Source organism: Rhodnius prolixus, unplaced genomic scaffold (assembly GCF_049639745.1).
Source record: "Rhodnius prolixus isolate KJV_2025 unplaced genomic scaffold, Rpr scaffold_6, whole genome shotgun sequence".
NCBI classification, from domain to species: domain Eukaryota; kingdom Metazoa; phylum Arthropoda; class Insecta; order Hemiptera; family Reduviidae; genus Rhodnius; species Rhodnius prolixus.
This window is the reverse complement of record NW_027411634.1, coordinates 20644595-20662625: the sequence shown is the minus strand read 5'-3', so window position 1 is coordinate 20662625 and position 18031 is coordinate 20644595. Positions and strand designations below refer to the sequence as shown.

The following is an 18031-nucleotide window of genomic DNA, read 5'->3' as shown; positions in this document are numbered from 1 at the left end:
CCCTTCTACATCATTATCAATAAAAGATAAAGAAAATTTAATAGAATTATCATGTGACAGAACTTAAATGATAACTATGTAAAAATCTGCTTAAAGAGGCTGGATTGTAATGAGTAAGCTCTATCCAAGCAACATTAAATTTAATTGGTACTTACAGGTAGTTGAATGCTTAAAAGAAATCAATTTAGTAGATTTGGGCACAAATACAATAATCCTAAAGAAGAACATTAAATCAATTAATAAGCTTGAAGAGAAAAATATGTACGCAATTTTTAATTATTTAAAAAAAGTTTTAAAACTAAGATCTTACACACTTTACAAAGTTTATAAGGTGAACATGAACTTGAACTCCTTTGTAACAGATACATTGTATCTCTATACAAATAAAGATAATAATAATAAAATAACACATTCAAAATAACAAATTTCACGAAATACAATCATTTTTAGAGGAAATAATAGAAGCCATTAGGGAAGGGATTACTTTAAAGGTTAGAGTATTATGGATTCCAACGCGAAGATCTCGGTTTTGAATCCAGCTGTTGGCCCTCAGATTCACTTTTCCTAGAAGCTTCTTCTTCAGCTCACCGTTCGGTGATGAACAGTGTTGCCAAAACTTTGTCCGGAGGCCAGCATTTGACTGGAAAACAAAAAAAAAATCTCTGGGCTCCAATAACGTTAGATGTTCTCATCAGTCTGGTGTTCAACTAGGATCGCCCACTCAAACATTTGTCACCATTCTCAACCTAGCTGCGTGGTTCGCAAAGTAAGCTGGAGCATAGAGTTGAAGAAAAGTATAAAGGTGAGTCGTAAGTTTCGACAAGTTTAGTAGACTTCGGCGAAGAAGCAAGAAGTAGAAGAAGTTATTTTTTTCATTTCAGAAAGATTGTTAAGTAAAGCTTGACTAATAATTTTGATAGCAAGTTTGGATATATATCAGAATGAAAAATGCAGATATTTCCACAAAGGTCTCACCTTATCAATACAATTGTTTCAGTTACAGATTGTACACACATAGCACACTGCCTGATGAAGGCTACAATAAAGTTTTTTAGGCGAATTTATAGCCACATAGTTCGAAGAGTAGCATAATCGTCAATTTGCATCATTAAAACTTCTCAAAGCCAATTTCTCTAAACATGGAACTTATTTGTGCCATGGTCATTAAAAACAAGAACAAAACAACACAAAAATAGAACCCAATGGCTTCTGATAATATCAGCAAATAATCGAGAAAAGTGAAAACAATCATACAATAAAATGGATTTTAAGGGTATGAGATGTTCTTCAAATTTGAAATTATAGAAAACATTTTAAAAAAACATGAATGTGTACACTTTAGTAAAGTGGTAATTAAAAGATATTTTTCTGCAAGTTTCATTCCTCAATGAAAGTTCCTCAAGGGAAGTTCTCATTACTCAATTAAAATCAGCTGTGTAATGCCCAACTTTACCTCACTAGTGGGGAAAAATTCCCATTAGTGTCACTTTCCTCACTAGTGAGTGGAAAAACTTTATTGTGCTTCCTTGATATAAGAAGTTTTGTTATTAACATAAATATTTTCTGTAAAACTTTAATAAGCTTATTTAACGTAACTAAATAATTAAAAAACGAATATTAAAAAATAAAATGAAAATTGAAAGGAATATAGAAATAAAAATAATACTTTAATAAATAATTAGATATTTTTAATTATAACAGTTAAAAAGGTTATAGTGTTACCTTATAGAAATTTAAAATGGATTCTAGTGATGCCTGTTTAGAAAACACTCCTCCATCAATAAAAGAAACAGCAGAAAATGTAATAAGTAATGTAAATACGTAAGTAATGTAAATAATTGTAATATAACAATAAATGTTTATAATAAATAAATTACTTTTTGTAGACTGTAAAAATGAAATTTTTAATTTTTTTAGTTAATAAATCTAATGGTTGCAGAAAAAATATAATATTTAACTCGAATGTAAAGTATTTTCCTCACACTCGGCAAAAGTACTACTTTCCACACTTGTTAAATAAATAACTATAACTCGAGTGTAAAGTATTTTCCTCACACTCGACAATTTGCACTTGCACTCGCCTCGCTTCGCTCGCTCGAGCGTGCAAATCCTGCCTCGCGTGAGGAAAAAGTACTACTTTCCACACTTGTTAAATAAATAACTATTTAATAAAATTTTATTGGAATAATGTTTCAAATAGGAATTGTAGTTTAAAATAAATACAATAAGTATATAATAATTCAAAAAAATCGAAAGAGTAAAAATTCGAGTTATAGACAGGTCTTCTGATAAAAACCAATCATATTATAACGGTACAATTTCCTTGAGAAACTTGTGATAACATCAAACATACAAATCAATCTCCAAAACAATATCATGAAATTCAGGTGCTCTAAACATGGGACTTATTTATGCCATGGTCATTAAAAACAAGAACAAAACAACACAAACTAATAATTCTTTATTAGTAAGGAACGGATTTTTATGTATTTAAAAATGCCAAATATTTAACTAAAATATGCATTTATTTTCGTCAATTATGTGGAAAATATGTGATTTTCTTAAAATATTTTCTGGAATATTTAAGTAAAATGGACATTTTGGGGGGGGGGGCAAGTTATAATTATTTATACAAGAAAAGAACATTTTTACAATTTATAATAATTTATTAGGAACAAAATAATTTGTTTTTACAAGTTATAATGATTTATACAACAAAGAACATTTTTACTATTTATAAAAAGATGTGTTAAATTTTCAATTTTGAAAACTTCACTCTTCGAAATTGTTTGCAACCACATGAAATTTCAAATGTTGGAACGTAAAGTGACGACGATCTGGGCGTAAGATGGATTTGTAACGACTAAAAGATTGTTCAACATCTACAGATGTTATAGGTGCCTTGCTGAAAGAAGTTATCTCGTTGGTTGTAAAGGGTACGCGATGTTCTGAGGTGACTTCTGTTCCACTGATAATATCAGAAATCTGGCAGATGGTCTCCCACCCTTTGTTCTTGCTCAGTACTTCTACCAGTTTTGATCTGATCAGATCTCCCTTAATCCCAGGTATTCCTTCCACCTTTTCGATGACTTTTTTAACGTTGGACACGTTTTCTGTCAGTCGAACATTTTGGGACTCAAGTTGGGTAATGGCTTGTGCAAGAAATACGCAATTGTCAGAAATGAACGCAAGGTCGTTCCTTAAATTAGGTTTCTCGAATAAAGACTTGGCTGTATTTATCGCTACTGCTTCGTCTTCGAGATGTGAAAGGACATTCTTGATTTTATTGTAGTTTTCATAGTAATACTGAGCTGCTTCCAGCCAAGTACCCCATCTTGTCAATATTGGTTCTGGTGGAAGGCACAAGTCTGGATTGAGATCTTTTAGCATTTTAATGCGACTTGGTGCTTTTAAGAACACTTTTTTAACCACTGTGATTCACAGCCCTACAGTCTGTGGTTTACAGTTCCTGTCAACCACCTCCCAATTATGAAAATATGCCCAAAATGAAAAATATGTACATATTTTGATTAAATATGTAGAAATATTTATTTATTTTAATCAAATATGTATAAATATGCGATAACATCCAAATATGTGGAAATATGTGAAATAAAAGTAGGCTCAAACGGCTTAAAGAGTGTCAGTATGAACACTTCTAGTTGAAAAACGTCTGTAAATTGCCTAGAAAAAAATATGAAAATACATACGAATCCGTTCCCTATTTATTAGTTTATGATTAGATAAATTAAAAGTTTAAACAAAATTAAAATTGTCATAAAATTGATCAATTTGAGTTTTAAGAAGACAAGAAGAAGCAAGTTGTTTCTAAAATGGACTAGTTCAAATTCCTTTCCAAAATAAATAACGCGTCAGTGTCCTTCGCCCACTAGTCTAACACAAACTAGAAACAGATGGGATTATATTAAAATATTAAATATTATTATTTCCCGTATTCCCAAAACATATGTGAATCAATTTTTTTTATAAACTTAATCTTGAATCACCATATAAATTATTATTTTTTTCCTGAGAAATTTTTAGTTTACTTTCTACTGTAAATTCCTATTTTTTGGTCATTTTACGATAAAAATTCTTGTAATTTAACGAAACAAACGCTTTGCTGATTCACTTAATAAGATATGGGTGAGTAAAAGACGTTTTCTATTCTTATAGATAAGGCATGATTGGAAACTATGAATGATTATATCTTACCAATAATAGTACCATGATTATGTTATTCATCGCTTCTATAATCACAATATAAAAGCTAGCCTTATTACTTTGAATTAAAATTTAAATTTATGAGTCATTATTCAAGAATGAGAATTGGATAACACCTAGTATTTGTGTCGTTTGTTGGTAGCCTTAATATGAATGCAATTATCTGATTCATGTAAATGAAAAACGGTACTATCATAAAGCGGCTTGTAAACTAGGTCGCATGTTTTCATAAACCCCAAATAAAAGTAAATGAAAAGTTCTTTATTATTTCATTAAAAAGAATTATTTAGCAAACCTAAATAAACTCATGAATAAATGTTAAATTTTAATTTTTGGGCGAATGGTAGTTAGGCACAAGTAGCGCAGCTCTGTGCTATGTGTTTGGTTGCAGTACTAATTATACTACTATTTGTAAGTACTTATTTTCTTTTAATGGATATTAAAGATTTTTTTCTTTAATTATTCTTACTTATCTGATTTAGTGGCTTATTTTAATTTGGTGTTAACTTGGCTTTCACTAGATGAAAGTTTGGGTTACGATTAAGAACAATATTTGTACAAGAAGGTTTTGTTTTGAAGATTAAATATGTTTTTTTTTTAAATTAATTTTAATTAATAACTAAACTTAAGTAAGGGGATGTTCCACTTTTCTTTTTGGCTTGTTATTCTCGAGAATGGCTTCTACATTTCTTACTTGTTTATGTTTTATTTGAATAATTCTTCAATGAGAATTCATTTCGAGATAATTTTGGGATGGAATAAGAGATTGACATCGATTTACAAAATCAATTTTCTAGTATTTTTTGTTTTTGCATTTTTTTTTTCTTGAAAACAACTCCCAAGATTTTATTGAAATTTTATTTATTCATGTGAAGATCTTTTAGTTGTCTTGGTAGATCCAAAGACCGCTTAACTTTTCTCCATTCAGTATTTACTCTACGTTTATCTCGCTCTTCTGGTGTTTCTTAATTGTTATGTAGTTTAATATTTAAAATTGCTAAGTTTTACTAAAATGCAATATAATGTATTAGTTAGAACCTCAAGAACTTTGGTAGAGAAAGTCATACTACGAGGGTCGTTTGAAAAGTCCGTGCAAAGTCAGAGAGATAGCACCACTGGCGCGTATCGAGGTTATGTTTAGTTAGTAGCATCTCTTGGAAGAACACACACCAAGTTTCAGCCAGATCGGTCTATTTCTTTGTGTTTGGCATTCGTTTGAATCGAGGAAGTCGAGAGATTTTCAAAAAATGGACGAAAAAGAATTTCGTGTGTTGATTAAACACTACTTTATGAAAGGCAAAACGCCTCAGGAGACTAAAGAGAAGCTTGATAAACATTATGGTGACTCTGCACCTTCGATTAGAACAGTTTATAAGTGGTTTCAAAATTTTCGGAGTGGTCATATGGGCACAAGTGACGCTGAACGTTCTGGACGCCCTGTTGAGGTTACTACTCCAGAAATCATTGATAAAATCCATGATATGGTGATGGATGACAGAAGAGTGAAGGTGCGTGAGATTGCTAGTGCTGTGGGCATCTCGAATGAACGGGTACATAATATTTTGCATCAACAGTTGGACATGACAAAGCTATTGCTCACGCTTGACCAAAAACGAAATCGTGTGAAGTGTTGCAAGGACGGTTTGCAGCTGTTCCAGAAGAATCCGCAGGACTTTAAGCGTCGTTTCGTCACTGTGGATGAAACATGGATACATCACTACACTCCTGAGACCAAAGAACAATCTAAACAATGGGTTACCAAGGGGGAATCTGCGCCAAAAAAGGCGAAGACCGTTCCTTCGGCCGGAAAGATTATGGCGACTGTCTTTTGGGATTCGCAAGGAATAATCCTCATCGACTATCTGGAAAAGGGTAAAACTATTACAGGTGCATATTATTCATCGTTATTGGACCGTTTGAAAACCGAGCTGCAAGAAAAACGCCCACGATTGGCCCACAAAAAAGTCCTTTTCCATCACGACAACGCACCAGCTCACACCTCAGCAGTTGTGGTCGCAAAATTAATGGAAATAGGGTTCCAACTCGTTTCACATCCCCCCTATTCTCCAGACTTGGCTCACTCGGACTACTATTTTCTCCCCAATATGAAGAAATGGCTGGCGGGAAAAAGATTTTATTCAAACGAGGAGGTGATTGCAGAAACGAATGGCTATTTTTCAGACTTGGACAAATCCTATTATTCGGAAGGGATCAACAAACTAGAGCAGCGTTGGACGAAGTGTATAAGCCTAAAAGGAGACTATGTTGAAAAATAAAAAAGGTTTACCCCAAAAAATTAAGTAGTTTTTATTTTTGCACGGACTTTTCAAACGACCCTCGTATGTGTTTGGTGAGGTCAGGTTATGATTGTTATTATTATTATTCAGGTCACTTATATAGCTTGGATAAGTGTCATTTAGTACCCTAATTTGTTTTAAATTTTTGTTTCATTATTTGTTTTTAAGGAATTTTAGTCATTTTATTATTTACTAGAGGATATAACATTCATAAAAAAATGAATCATAAACAGATTTATATTCAACTGAGGGCTGTGTTTATTCGAATGATAGTCCCGTGTAAAACGTGGGAACATGGTATACATATAGTTGGATATGTTTTTTAAAGAACGAAAGGGAGGTTTGTATAAGTATTGTTTGCTGTACGGCTACTTTGATAGCGCACCCGACCAAGCTAAGAGATATCTCTTATATACTCTTTGGATCTGTCTAGGTAAGAGATTCACATCCGCTCAACTCTTATTTCATTCAGCATCCACTCCACAGAGAGCCACATCATCATCACCTCGCTTTTCTACTACCATCATCGTACACTTCTGACTTCTGAGTAACCCGTTTCCTCCATGAGAATTTATGTTTCTATATTCTCTTTGTATTATTATAATTTTCTAATGCGAACAAGTCAGATTTGGGGCTTTGTTTGGTTTCCTTGTTTTTTCTCTCTCCCTTGCGAAACTTTTATCAACAATTCTCGAGTTACTAACTCGGCGAACATTTTACCTTTAACTCCAAAATGATTTTTTTGTTCTGTAAAGAAAATTATTGAAGGCGATTTCGAACAAAAATAGCAGAATAGCGTACAATTTACTTAGTAGGTTTCCTAAACGGTCAGAACAGAAGGTATACCGATCTTTTATGGTAACAATGTTAAACGAATGATAAATTGTCAACTAGTATAAGCTCTGTAGAAGACTTAGTCACGTAAGCTTGGCAAAAAATTATTAAAAATTATATCTGAAATTGGCAATGATATTTTACAATCTTAAATTTACTTATACCCATTTTAGGCTAGGTGTTAGTGGAAACGTATAAAAGAGAAATTAACAATTTAGAGATTGAATTTTTTTGGTTGAACGTATTCAACTACAATAATATAGAATCAGATTGATTTCGAAACGAGAGTTTATATTGTTTAACAGAAATTGAAAAAGTTTTCATCTTAGTTGGGGCCCATTGTACAAAAATTTAACTGCCATCGAGTCAACTTTAAATTCTATAGGTGGTTTAGAAATCACAAGGAAAGAATAAGTTAACCGGGATTTCCCACTGAATCGATATTTTTCACTTTTTACTTCCTCAAACTATAGTGCAATAGTTTTGCACTATAGTTGTTTACTGAATCGTCAGCAAGTATAGTGCAAGACATTAAAATACATACTAGTAATTCAATATTTTGATAAAAAGTTTTACAATTCATTAAAATTTTATTTCAATCAGCATGTGAAACCACACCAAACTAATTAATAACCTCTGACGATGGGTAAAGACCCGAAACCGGCTAAGGACACAATAAGCATACTAGCCAAGTCTGATAAAAGCACAATATCAATAATTTTAGGTTTATTGTTATTTTGTACTTCATCAAAATTTTGTAATTACTTTACTGTAAAGTATTATTTCAGTCAAATGTACGATTTTAACTGCCAAATAATTGTTAGAAAAATTTATGTGCACTATTCACGGATGTACAGGGTGCAAAGGGTTGTTAAGGCTTATTCACGATCTTGATTTTTTTCGAAAGTGCAGTTGTGTGTGAAATTTTAATTTGGAGTAAATACAAACTATATGAATTTTTGTTTAAGTACTTGTTTAAAATATTTCCTTACATTTTCTCAAATATTTCAGAGAGAGACCAGAAGTAAATGTTTAAAGTGCAATTTGTAACCTTTGGCTTCCATTATTTTAAGACAATCTACTTTAAAAATTGACTACTGGTCCATCAAAAAGAGTTTTTCAATGAATTAAACAACTTGATAAACTAACACTGTTGAGTGCTCGTGATTACGTTTTCTTGCCAAACAAACGTAATTTCTCGCTCGAAGATAAAAGGAATCCTGGAAAATGATATACTGTTAGAAAGCCCATTAGACAAGGAAACTTTTACTAAAAAGTGGCCAGCACCTAGATCTAATAATGATCACGTAAGGGCCTAATGAGTTTTCTTAAAAATTTCGATTACTTTTATTATTCCCAGTATTCGGAGGAAGATTGAAGCTGTTTGGAGTATACTTTATGCTTCGAAATGGTGTCAATTTTTAGAAACTTTATCTGGCTTTCTAACCGTGTTATCGGAATCGAATTCGGACTAAAACTTTCTGAGTAATGTCAATTTTTATAGCAAAAAAGTAATGATTTTAGAAAAAACAAATAAAGTGACGTCACTCAAGAACAGTGGAAAATATGAAGTTGGCCAATACGTCGTTGAACTGCACTTTAGATGTACTACACACAGCAGGTCTATGGACGTTACTTACTGGTTCACGCTGTATAGGTTGATAATGCGAAGGTAGATGTTTCGTTTAAAATATGAATTAATCTCGTCCAGAACTATAGCAATATGCATTTGCATTTTATTGTCCTTAGATGATGTAAAGTTGTCAACAGGGTGGTCTAGTACCTTTGTCTGTGACAGAGATAAGAGAAATATGGTGATAAACTGGACTTACAAGTCGAAGTATTGTGTTGAGGAGGTTAAGAATGTGTAGGTGTTGAAGTTGGGTAGGGAGTGAACACGAAGCGGATGTTAACAGAAATGATTGACCGAGATGGGAAGCCATTAATTAGAATTTACGCTATTTTATTTCTCCCACTATATTTTTATACAACTTGTTTATTTATTTGTTAAAAAAAACAACAAAAATCTCATTGTTTTTAGCGATCGAAGGTGGGGGAATAACCGAAAGCAAAATGAATCCTCAAGAATGTTTGTCCAAAAAAAAAAAAAAGCAGTAGGCGTATTGCAAAGAGGAAGTAAAAATTGGTGTGTCTTCGTTTGGGGTACAGATTTAGGGTGGACACACCCATCCGGTCTAATATGCTGATATATCTTCCAACCTCGCCGAAATATCATCTGGCGCAGACAATAGATTAGGCCGGCTTCACCTCTTTTATATTTGAGATTTTGTAACCGCAATTTAAAATGTTTAATTCTTTTTTTCATTTTAGATGATGCATTGAAGGTGTAATTCATTCATTTAGTTATAATAACTTGTAATTAGAAGGGATTAGCTGTATGGTTAGAGTATTTGATTCCCACGCAGAGATGTTTCGAATCCAGGCCATTGGCCCCTAAAATTTTCTCTTCCTAGGAGCTTCTTATAGCTCACTGTCACCGGCGATGGACATGTTGTTTATAACAAGAGAACACTGTAAACCTACCAGTATTCTTAATATGTTGACCTACATTAAATTAATATCTCATACACAATCAGGGTCCAATTAAAACATTTGGTTACATTTGAAGTTCAAAAAATGAATTTTATAATGTTAATTACAATAGTATGAAAAGAGCGCCGAAACAGCCGAAACTTATTAGGAATCTGCTGAAAATGTGGAATTGATCCACGGTAACCACGCATATTTATCGAATCCCCAGATCGATTACAGGCTTTCATCCATCTGATGTCACATAAAAGTCCGTTTTCGGTCAGAATTACAGTAAACATACGTGTTATGATGAATAAAATCAACTATTATTATGAGTCACTTATAGAACCAAATTACCAAAATTTAAAGTAAAACGGCTGACCGTAAAATGTTTCTTTAATGTTTAGATTTTTCTAGATAGAGTACGTCGATTAGATCGAGTATATCGATTAGATCGAGTATATCGATTAGATCGAGTATATCGATTAGATCGAGTATATCGATTAGATCGAGTATATAGATTAGATCTAGTATATCGATTAGATCTAGTATATCGATTAGAACTAGTTTATCGATTAGATCTAGTATATCGATTAGATCTAGTATATCGATTAGATCTAGTATATCGATTAGATCGAGTATATCGATTAGATAGGAATTAGTTCTTAAATGATTCCCAGATTTTTCCGTTATCTCCTTACAAATTACGTAATCGTAATTCTTCGTCCATTCTTTATGTATGTATTGTACACTTGCTAATTAATTACTTTTTATTTGTGAAATCTTATTACCAAATTTTTAAACATAGCTAATAGTAGAAGTGGCAAGGCTTTTAAACCTTCTTGTTATTTTTGATGTAACTAAGGACGTGAAATGATTAAGAGAACTGAAGGCCCGAGCGCCAAGGATAATCATTCCTTCTTCATCTTCCTTCCTTCTTTCTATCCTATTTTTTTTCTTTTTTGTAATGTTATCTAACAAATAACTCTGTAAAGGGCCTAGAGAGAACAAGGCTTACAAACACATACACACTGTTTTGTGTATATATATATATAAACCTACCTTAAGATTTCTTTCTCTTGACGAGGTCCTTCAGGTAGGAAGTGGAGCGCCCACTCTGTGTCGTCTAAACATAGTAAAGCCAAAGAGAAGGTAAGAGGGTGGAAGCATGTAAAGCGTCTCACACACGGAACACATATAGATTGCCGTATGGCTGGGGTATGTAATATGTGTTTTGAAAGATACCGCCAGTTCTTTCATTGAACAGAATTCCATCATCAACAGGTCTATTGTCTCCTACTCTCCTGTTTTTCTGATCTACTCGACAGTAAAGGAGTTTGATTATTCTTATGCCCACCTCATTGAACAAGCCAGTCTTTTTTTTCCTTCTTTTTTTTTTTGAAGTCTTAGACCTAGACATAGACCTAGACTATGCAATGCCTCCTAAAGTCAGAACTAGGTGAATACGGATTCTTTCTTTTTGGGTCTAGGACTTCTGCCGTGTTCTAAACAAAAAAAAAAAATGTTTAAGTTAGATTATTTTTAAATGATAATGAACTAAAAAAAAATGAGATTGACAAATCTTGTTATGTTTTGTTTGTAATTATTTCACTATCTGCGTAAATTTTCAAACGTTCATCTATTTCCACAAATATAATGTCAGAACATTATAGCAGGAAATATAATCTCTAACTTTTTAGCTCTGAAACTGATAGCGTTAACTTTTAATAACAATAATTATTGTTTTTATTGATTTAATTAGAAGCGAATAAAGAAGATAACCTAGATGAAGATCTAGCACAAAAATCGCTAGAACAAAACAACTTATTGGTTGATCCAACAACGCAAAGTGCATCATCTTGTGAGATGAACGATCCAATAGCCACTAAATGTACTAAAATATTTTCATCATTATGGCCAGATGAGGAGGTTTTAATTAATAAAGAAAAGATAATTGCATTGTTTAAAGTTGTACTGGGCGATCTATTCAGTGAGGAAATTGCAACAATGCTTATTGATCCAATGAAACCTGATCATGAAGGCAATATCTTGTTAGAGGTAATCATTTTGGTCAACATTAATCTTATAGTTTTTTTTTCAAAGATTTAAGCTACATTCGAAAATAATTTGGAAAAGATTTACGGGTTAGAGAAAGTAGTTTTACCAGTTTTAGAAATATGTTACGAACTTCCTTAGCCTTGTTTTGTAAATGTTTGGTAGGTTATCATTTCTTTTAAAGCAAATCTCATAACCTCCTTCATTCACTAGCGCATTCTACTGTCAATTTTCAAATGCTTAATCTACTCACTGCGGTTCTTAAATACTTTATTCCGTTCTAAAATTTTTTTTAAGAATACAAAGTAGAAAAGGAATTTTAACCTAATTACAGGTTATCCGCTTCGAATCTTTTTTTTTTACATAACCTGCAACCATCCACACTTTTCCAGCAACTCTGTACGTCTGAGACAGTGCCTACTAGATTTTCTTTTAAGAAAGAAAGAAAGAGAAAAGCTTTTAAAGGATTATTAAGGACACACTCTTGAGGATTTTCCCTTAAATGATTTAAATTTTCATGAAGTCTTTCCTAAATTTCCTGGCGGACTTCCTTCACTCAAAGTACCTTCATCTCTTCATCCTAATCAACCTTTTCATCTCCAAATCTGGTTAAAGGACCTGATCCATCCCAAACTCATCTCATTTCTTCTCAGAATAGTAACCTTAGCGTTCATTATCACCCTAATTTTCTTATTTCTTCTTCTCACCATCTGGATGTGCTCTTGAAATGCTGCTCTCCAGGAGTCCAACAACGTAGAAAAAGGCCGCTCAGAACTGGCAGTTACTTTTCTAGTCTCCGTTGCTTACAATAATATCGTCTTAACGATATTAATAATATACTTAATCTTTCAAGTCTGTGTACATCTCATATTTCAAGACTTGATGAATATTTTGAGCATGGTCCCATTAAGTTAAGAAAAAAGAAATATTGTAAAATTTACCTCAAGATTTCAGTTTTTTTTTTACGGATGTGATTCCCAACCTTTCAATTAATTCCACAGTACTTTTAATAGTTCCCTGAGTTACTTTGAAGCTCAATATCTAATATCTTTAAGATGTTACTGAATTTGTACAATAGAACTACTGCTTTTCGCTTACATATCTAATATTAAGTTAAATAAAGTTGAAGAATATGATCTCCTTTTAAAAAAACTATGAAATTCTTCACCTTATTTTTCAGAATTTTTTCCGTGCGTTCTCATTGGACACATGGTCAGCTGAATCATTATTGGCTATGAAGAAAGTACTGGCCAGCGCTCCTGAGGTGATTAACAAACTGGCCGATTGGAAGAATATATTGCAGACATTAGGTTTTGATTTGGGAGATACAGAATTGCAGTCATTGATTGAACGAGCACATCTTTGCGCAGCCGATGTATTAAACTTAGAATTATCCAATAGGGAAGTTAGCTCGAATGAACAGGTATTTGTAAACTCCTGAATTTAAATTTAGACACACGACCCCTATAACAGGGATGGCGAACCTTTTTGAGAAGTGGGTCAAATTTTGTTCATTTTTCTTTTTACTACTAGCACTTGGATCACTAATGCCCATTTGCACAAGAGTTAAGTTTAAAAAATTTTAAACTGAATATTTTCAAAACTAAACATCTTTAAAATTCAGTTGGCTTAACGGGTAAAACGGGGACGAAACAAGTACTATGGAAGACTCTTTTTACAAACATAACTGAACAAAAACCTTACAAAAGTGTGTTTTATCTGAAGAAAAATCTAAATATGGTTATTTGCTTTGGGTTGTCGAGTTTTTTAACAAACAAAATATGAGTAAAATTATACAATTTAATCGATATTTTGTATACACTTTTGCTTTATTTCAAATACTATAAAAGCATTTGTCGTCATTTGCGTTTTAGAACTGTAATGATCAAACTAAAGGTTATAGATAGCATTTAAATTGCTTTTGTGTCAATGCGTGATTGAAAAATTACAGATAGAATATAAATTATCCACACAATTAGAAAATCTAAATCAACCCGCGTAAACGAATAAATGGTTGCAAGCAATTATGGATCAGTGAAAAAGCTTGCGCGGGTCATAGGTTCGCCATCACTGCCCTAGTAGATAAGCACAGGGTCTGTCTATGAGATGAATACCTTCTATGAACATATTGCTGAAGAAAATTGATTGCCAGAATAAGATCTTTCTGTCTGGGTGCTTGGTAATTTAGAATACTAGGACTCTGAGGCAGTAGAACGCTTAGCCCAGGAAATATTCACCGCAGTTATCACAGGACCTGAATACCCTTTTGTGGCATCGCTAGATGCCTTATCGGAGCGGCCATCAGAGAATGGGCGAGCTGTATAAGCCACAGGAGTGGTGGTGAACAAAACCACTGGCGAAAAAATTTATCAGCATCTACTCGTACAAACATACTGCAGCATTACTCCACATTAAGGCTGAACAGCCAATACGTTGTTCTTAGTTCTATGCACGGGCCACTCTACAATGAACAAACGCACGCAACGTAATTCTTTTCTGGCAGAAGACAACCTGTGATTGGTAAATAGTCCAGGCTATACCCAGCTATTGTCCAATTTGTTGTGACTGCAGTAAATCGTGCCTAAATTTCCCCCCATAGTCTCGGCTTAAGTTTGTTTTTTCTACCTCACTGGATAACGTAAGAAACCCCCAATTCTCCAAATATTTATCGACTTTATAAAATATTTATTTTCACTACCATTTGGTAGTGACACATCAAAGTGTACATCATACACATTTTGCGCTAGGCTATCAAACTGTTTACAAACTCATAACAACATAACGAGTAGACAACTTAAAAAGAAAGAAATGAAGAAGGTCAATATATTTGTCGAAAAGTTGGCAAAAAGACGAGTTGTTGTTTTTGATTTGGACCGATTTCTCGCTAATTTGAATCCTTAATATAATATTTTTAATAAAAGCTTTTTTTCGTGAAGAGTCTCTGAAACGAGCAAGAGATACTGAACGGTTTGTATTATTCAGAACGCTGATGGATATTAAACCTCAATTTGGTCAAATTATTAGTAATGATTACGTAAACCTGAAGTTTGACGATTTGAAGTGGTTGGTTAGTCTGAGGGGAATTATTGGCGTAGAACAAGGTCCCTTGTCTTATGAAGGATCCAGAGGCTGAGATTTTTGTCCTTTGTGCTTGCAGGGTCCTGAGGATCTTTTTCATTTTCTTATTACCTGTCCAATATTATCCAATTTCCATACAGAATATTTTGGTTCTAATATATCACCACACCAAATTGCGAATCTTCTCTGTTCGGTAAACTCTCAAAAAGTTATTTATTTTGCTAAAAAAAGCGTGGTCTTATAGATATAAACAAATTACCTCCACTTAAATTATATCAACCATGATTATTATTTGTATATTATATTTAATTATTTTTTATGGAATATGATTCATAATATAGTGTAATTTTATTTTACTTGTATTTTTATTTTATTTTAGTTTGTTTTATTTATTTGTTTGTTATTATTATTTTATTTTATTTATTTAAAAGTGCTATTATTTAATTTAATCATGCAGACAGCTTGTAGCCATGCTATTTCTGAATTGTATATAAATATGCTATTGTATTGTTTCCACAGAATAAAGAAGAATTATACTCGTTTATACTCGTATAATATTTTTACAGTTAATAAGAGCTATTATAAATTCATAAATGAAGGAAACTTATCATCAATATAACCTCCACATACAGGTTATATAATGTGAAATCGATATAAAAACCAAATCACATCAAATCGATATACAGGGTGTCCCAAGCTATATGGATAACGACTTTTTCTCGGAAACTAAGATAGCTAGAAAAAAAACTAAAAAATACGTGTTCCCTTAGTTTTCTGTTAGGAATCCAAATTTACTTTGCAAATTTTGTTCGGTACTTCCAGAAGCGAGATATAGGCACCAACTTCATTTTTTCAAATGGGAAGGTGCGGTTTTTATTTCAGTAATGGATTCCTCTATTTTTTTAAAGGAAAATTTACTTGAACGGTTTTTTTCTGTGAGCGATATTTTAGAAGTTATGAATGAAAACATGACTCTTATAATAAACGTCAAAATGATAATATTTTAACGGTTTTTTGATTAAATAAGAAGAAAAGTACTATTTTATTATAAATTGTACCCCTCATTAATATTACAAATCATGCTAGAAATGGCGTCCATCATTAGAGATGCATAGACATGCACTTTCCTGCCAATTGCCCCTTACTGCCAAAGAAATAGATTCGGCTCTAACCGAGTTACAGGTATCTATTATTCTCTGCTTTAGTTCATCTACAGATGCAATCCCGGCTTGATTCTGATGCACCTAGATTTAGAAATGCTTTTAGATAAGCAGAAATAAGGAAAGAAAGAAAAAAGTTATGAATAATCACCTTGTTTTTCAGGTATCCTCAAAGGAAATAGTCCATAGGTGTCAAATCCGGTGAACGAGGTGGCCACTGAATAGCCCCCGTGATGGATATAACACCATCAGGCCTGTAAAGAGATATCTCGATAGGAAATTTGATGGGCGTGTTATATCGACATGGGGGGCGATTCATTGGCTACCTCTCCGAAAAAAAATTACAAAGTAAATTTGGATTCCTAACAAAAAACTAAAGGAACACGTATTTTTTAGTTTTTTTCTAGCTATCTTAGTTTCCGAGAAAAAGTCGTTATCCATATAGCTTGGGACACCCTGTATATGTACGTAATAAATCCTAACTCCTATGATAAACAGGTGGAAGAATGCTAGGGATTTGTGCTTTATAAGAGCAGTAGGCACTCAGGGTGAAGGAAATTCTTTAGGTTGGAATCTCTTAGGTCAAGGAACTCTACGTGCTTCATAATTGGGAAAAAAATTTAGTGCGCCATATTTTATTTTACTTTATCCCTGAGAATGTTAAAGATATCTCCGCGACCAGAATCTTCCTGTTATATCTGTCTACACGAAACTTCTCTATCTCATCTACACAATTCTCTTAAATATTAAAGCCTAGCTATATATCTTTACTTTAAATATGGACCCAGTTTTCTGGATTAATTTTGATTTATTTATTTTTATTTAACTAGGAGGAAGTTCATAGACAGAGTTTACACATTATTGAGTTGCTGAGTGCGAAATTAATGAAACAATGTTTAAGCGATGAAGAGACAGGAGATGCGAAAGAAGCGAGCGGTTAAAAAGAATGTTGTTTGCTTTGACGAACCGATACGGCACAAGTAAAAAAAATGGCGGACTATATCACTTATAATGTATCATTAAACAACCAGATGTCATTAAAGTGGTTTCATTGTTTTAATTTCTGCTGATTCATTTTGTATATTTGATGTAAGGTTATCAATTACATAGTATCAGTTTCTGTTATTAATTATTGTATTTATTCTGCTCAATTTGAAGTAGAGGAGAAGAGGATAAAATCCGATCATTATCTCCAGGTGTGCCTCCAGGACAATTGTGCAGTCCAAAAGATTTAAAAGGCCTAGCCTTCATAGCCGGGATTAGGATAATACGGAAGCTCACAATCTCCAAAAAAAAAAAGGCGAAGAAAGCACGTTTAACTCTCTCATTAACCATTAGTGGTCTTAAAATTGTTGTAAAGAACAACAACTTGGGGCCATCTTCGTTAATATTTTGAAGCAAAATCATTATTTTGAAAGGAGCCTCTAAAAGCTCGCTGTTTCCATGCTGGAATCTTTGCTTTACTGGTATTAAACGTGTGATAAGCGACCATAATTAGTGAAAAACTGTTAGCTAGATTTACATGGCCAAAATCATTTCCAATTTGCCTTAAGTGCAGCAAATATTTTGCTTTATTTAACTGAAGCATGCGCTTATTTACAGCTTATTCGAATTCTTTATAGTTGCTGCCATTGCGACTTCGACTTTGCGCTATCATTGACCACAATGCCATTTAATTAGTGTTCACCCATATTCTTTAATGATGCATCTTATTATACGTGTTGCACTTATCATCTTTCATAAAATTTAGTTGAATTGTGAGAAACGTGGGGCTTAGCTGCCTCTAATAACGCGAAATTTTTGCAACAATTCAAATTTCTGTACCTTCACAGAACCTTCTGAATTTTCTGG

General features: G+C 32.9%; 1 protein-coding gene across 1 annotated transcript; it reads left to right on the top strand.

The window, feature by feature from the left end:
• Positions 1-3985: 3985 nt before the first annotated feature.
• On the top strand, positions 3986-17240 carry LOC141460516 (uncharacterized). The gene is made up of 4 exons (XM_074140606.1): positions 3986-4146; positions 11650-11945; positions 13123-13365; positions 17011-17240. The coding sequence occupies exons 1-4, from the start codon at positions 4143-4145 to the stop codon at positions 17119-17121; spliced, it is 654 nt and encodes a 217-aa protein (XP_073996707.1). The 5' UTR covers positions 3986-4142; the 3' UTR covers positions 17122-17240.
• Positions 17241-18031: the final 791 nt, after the last annotated feature.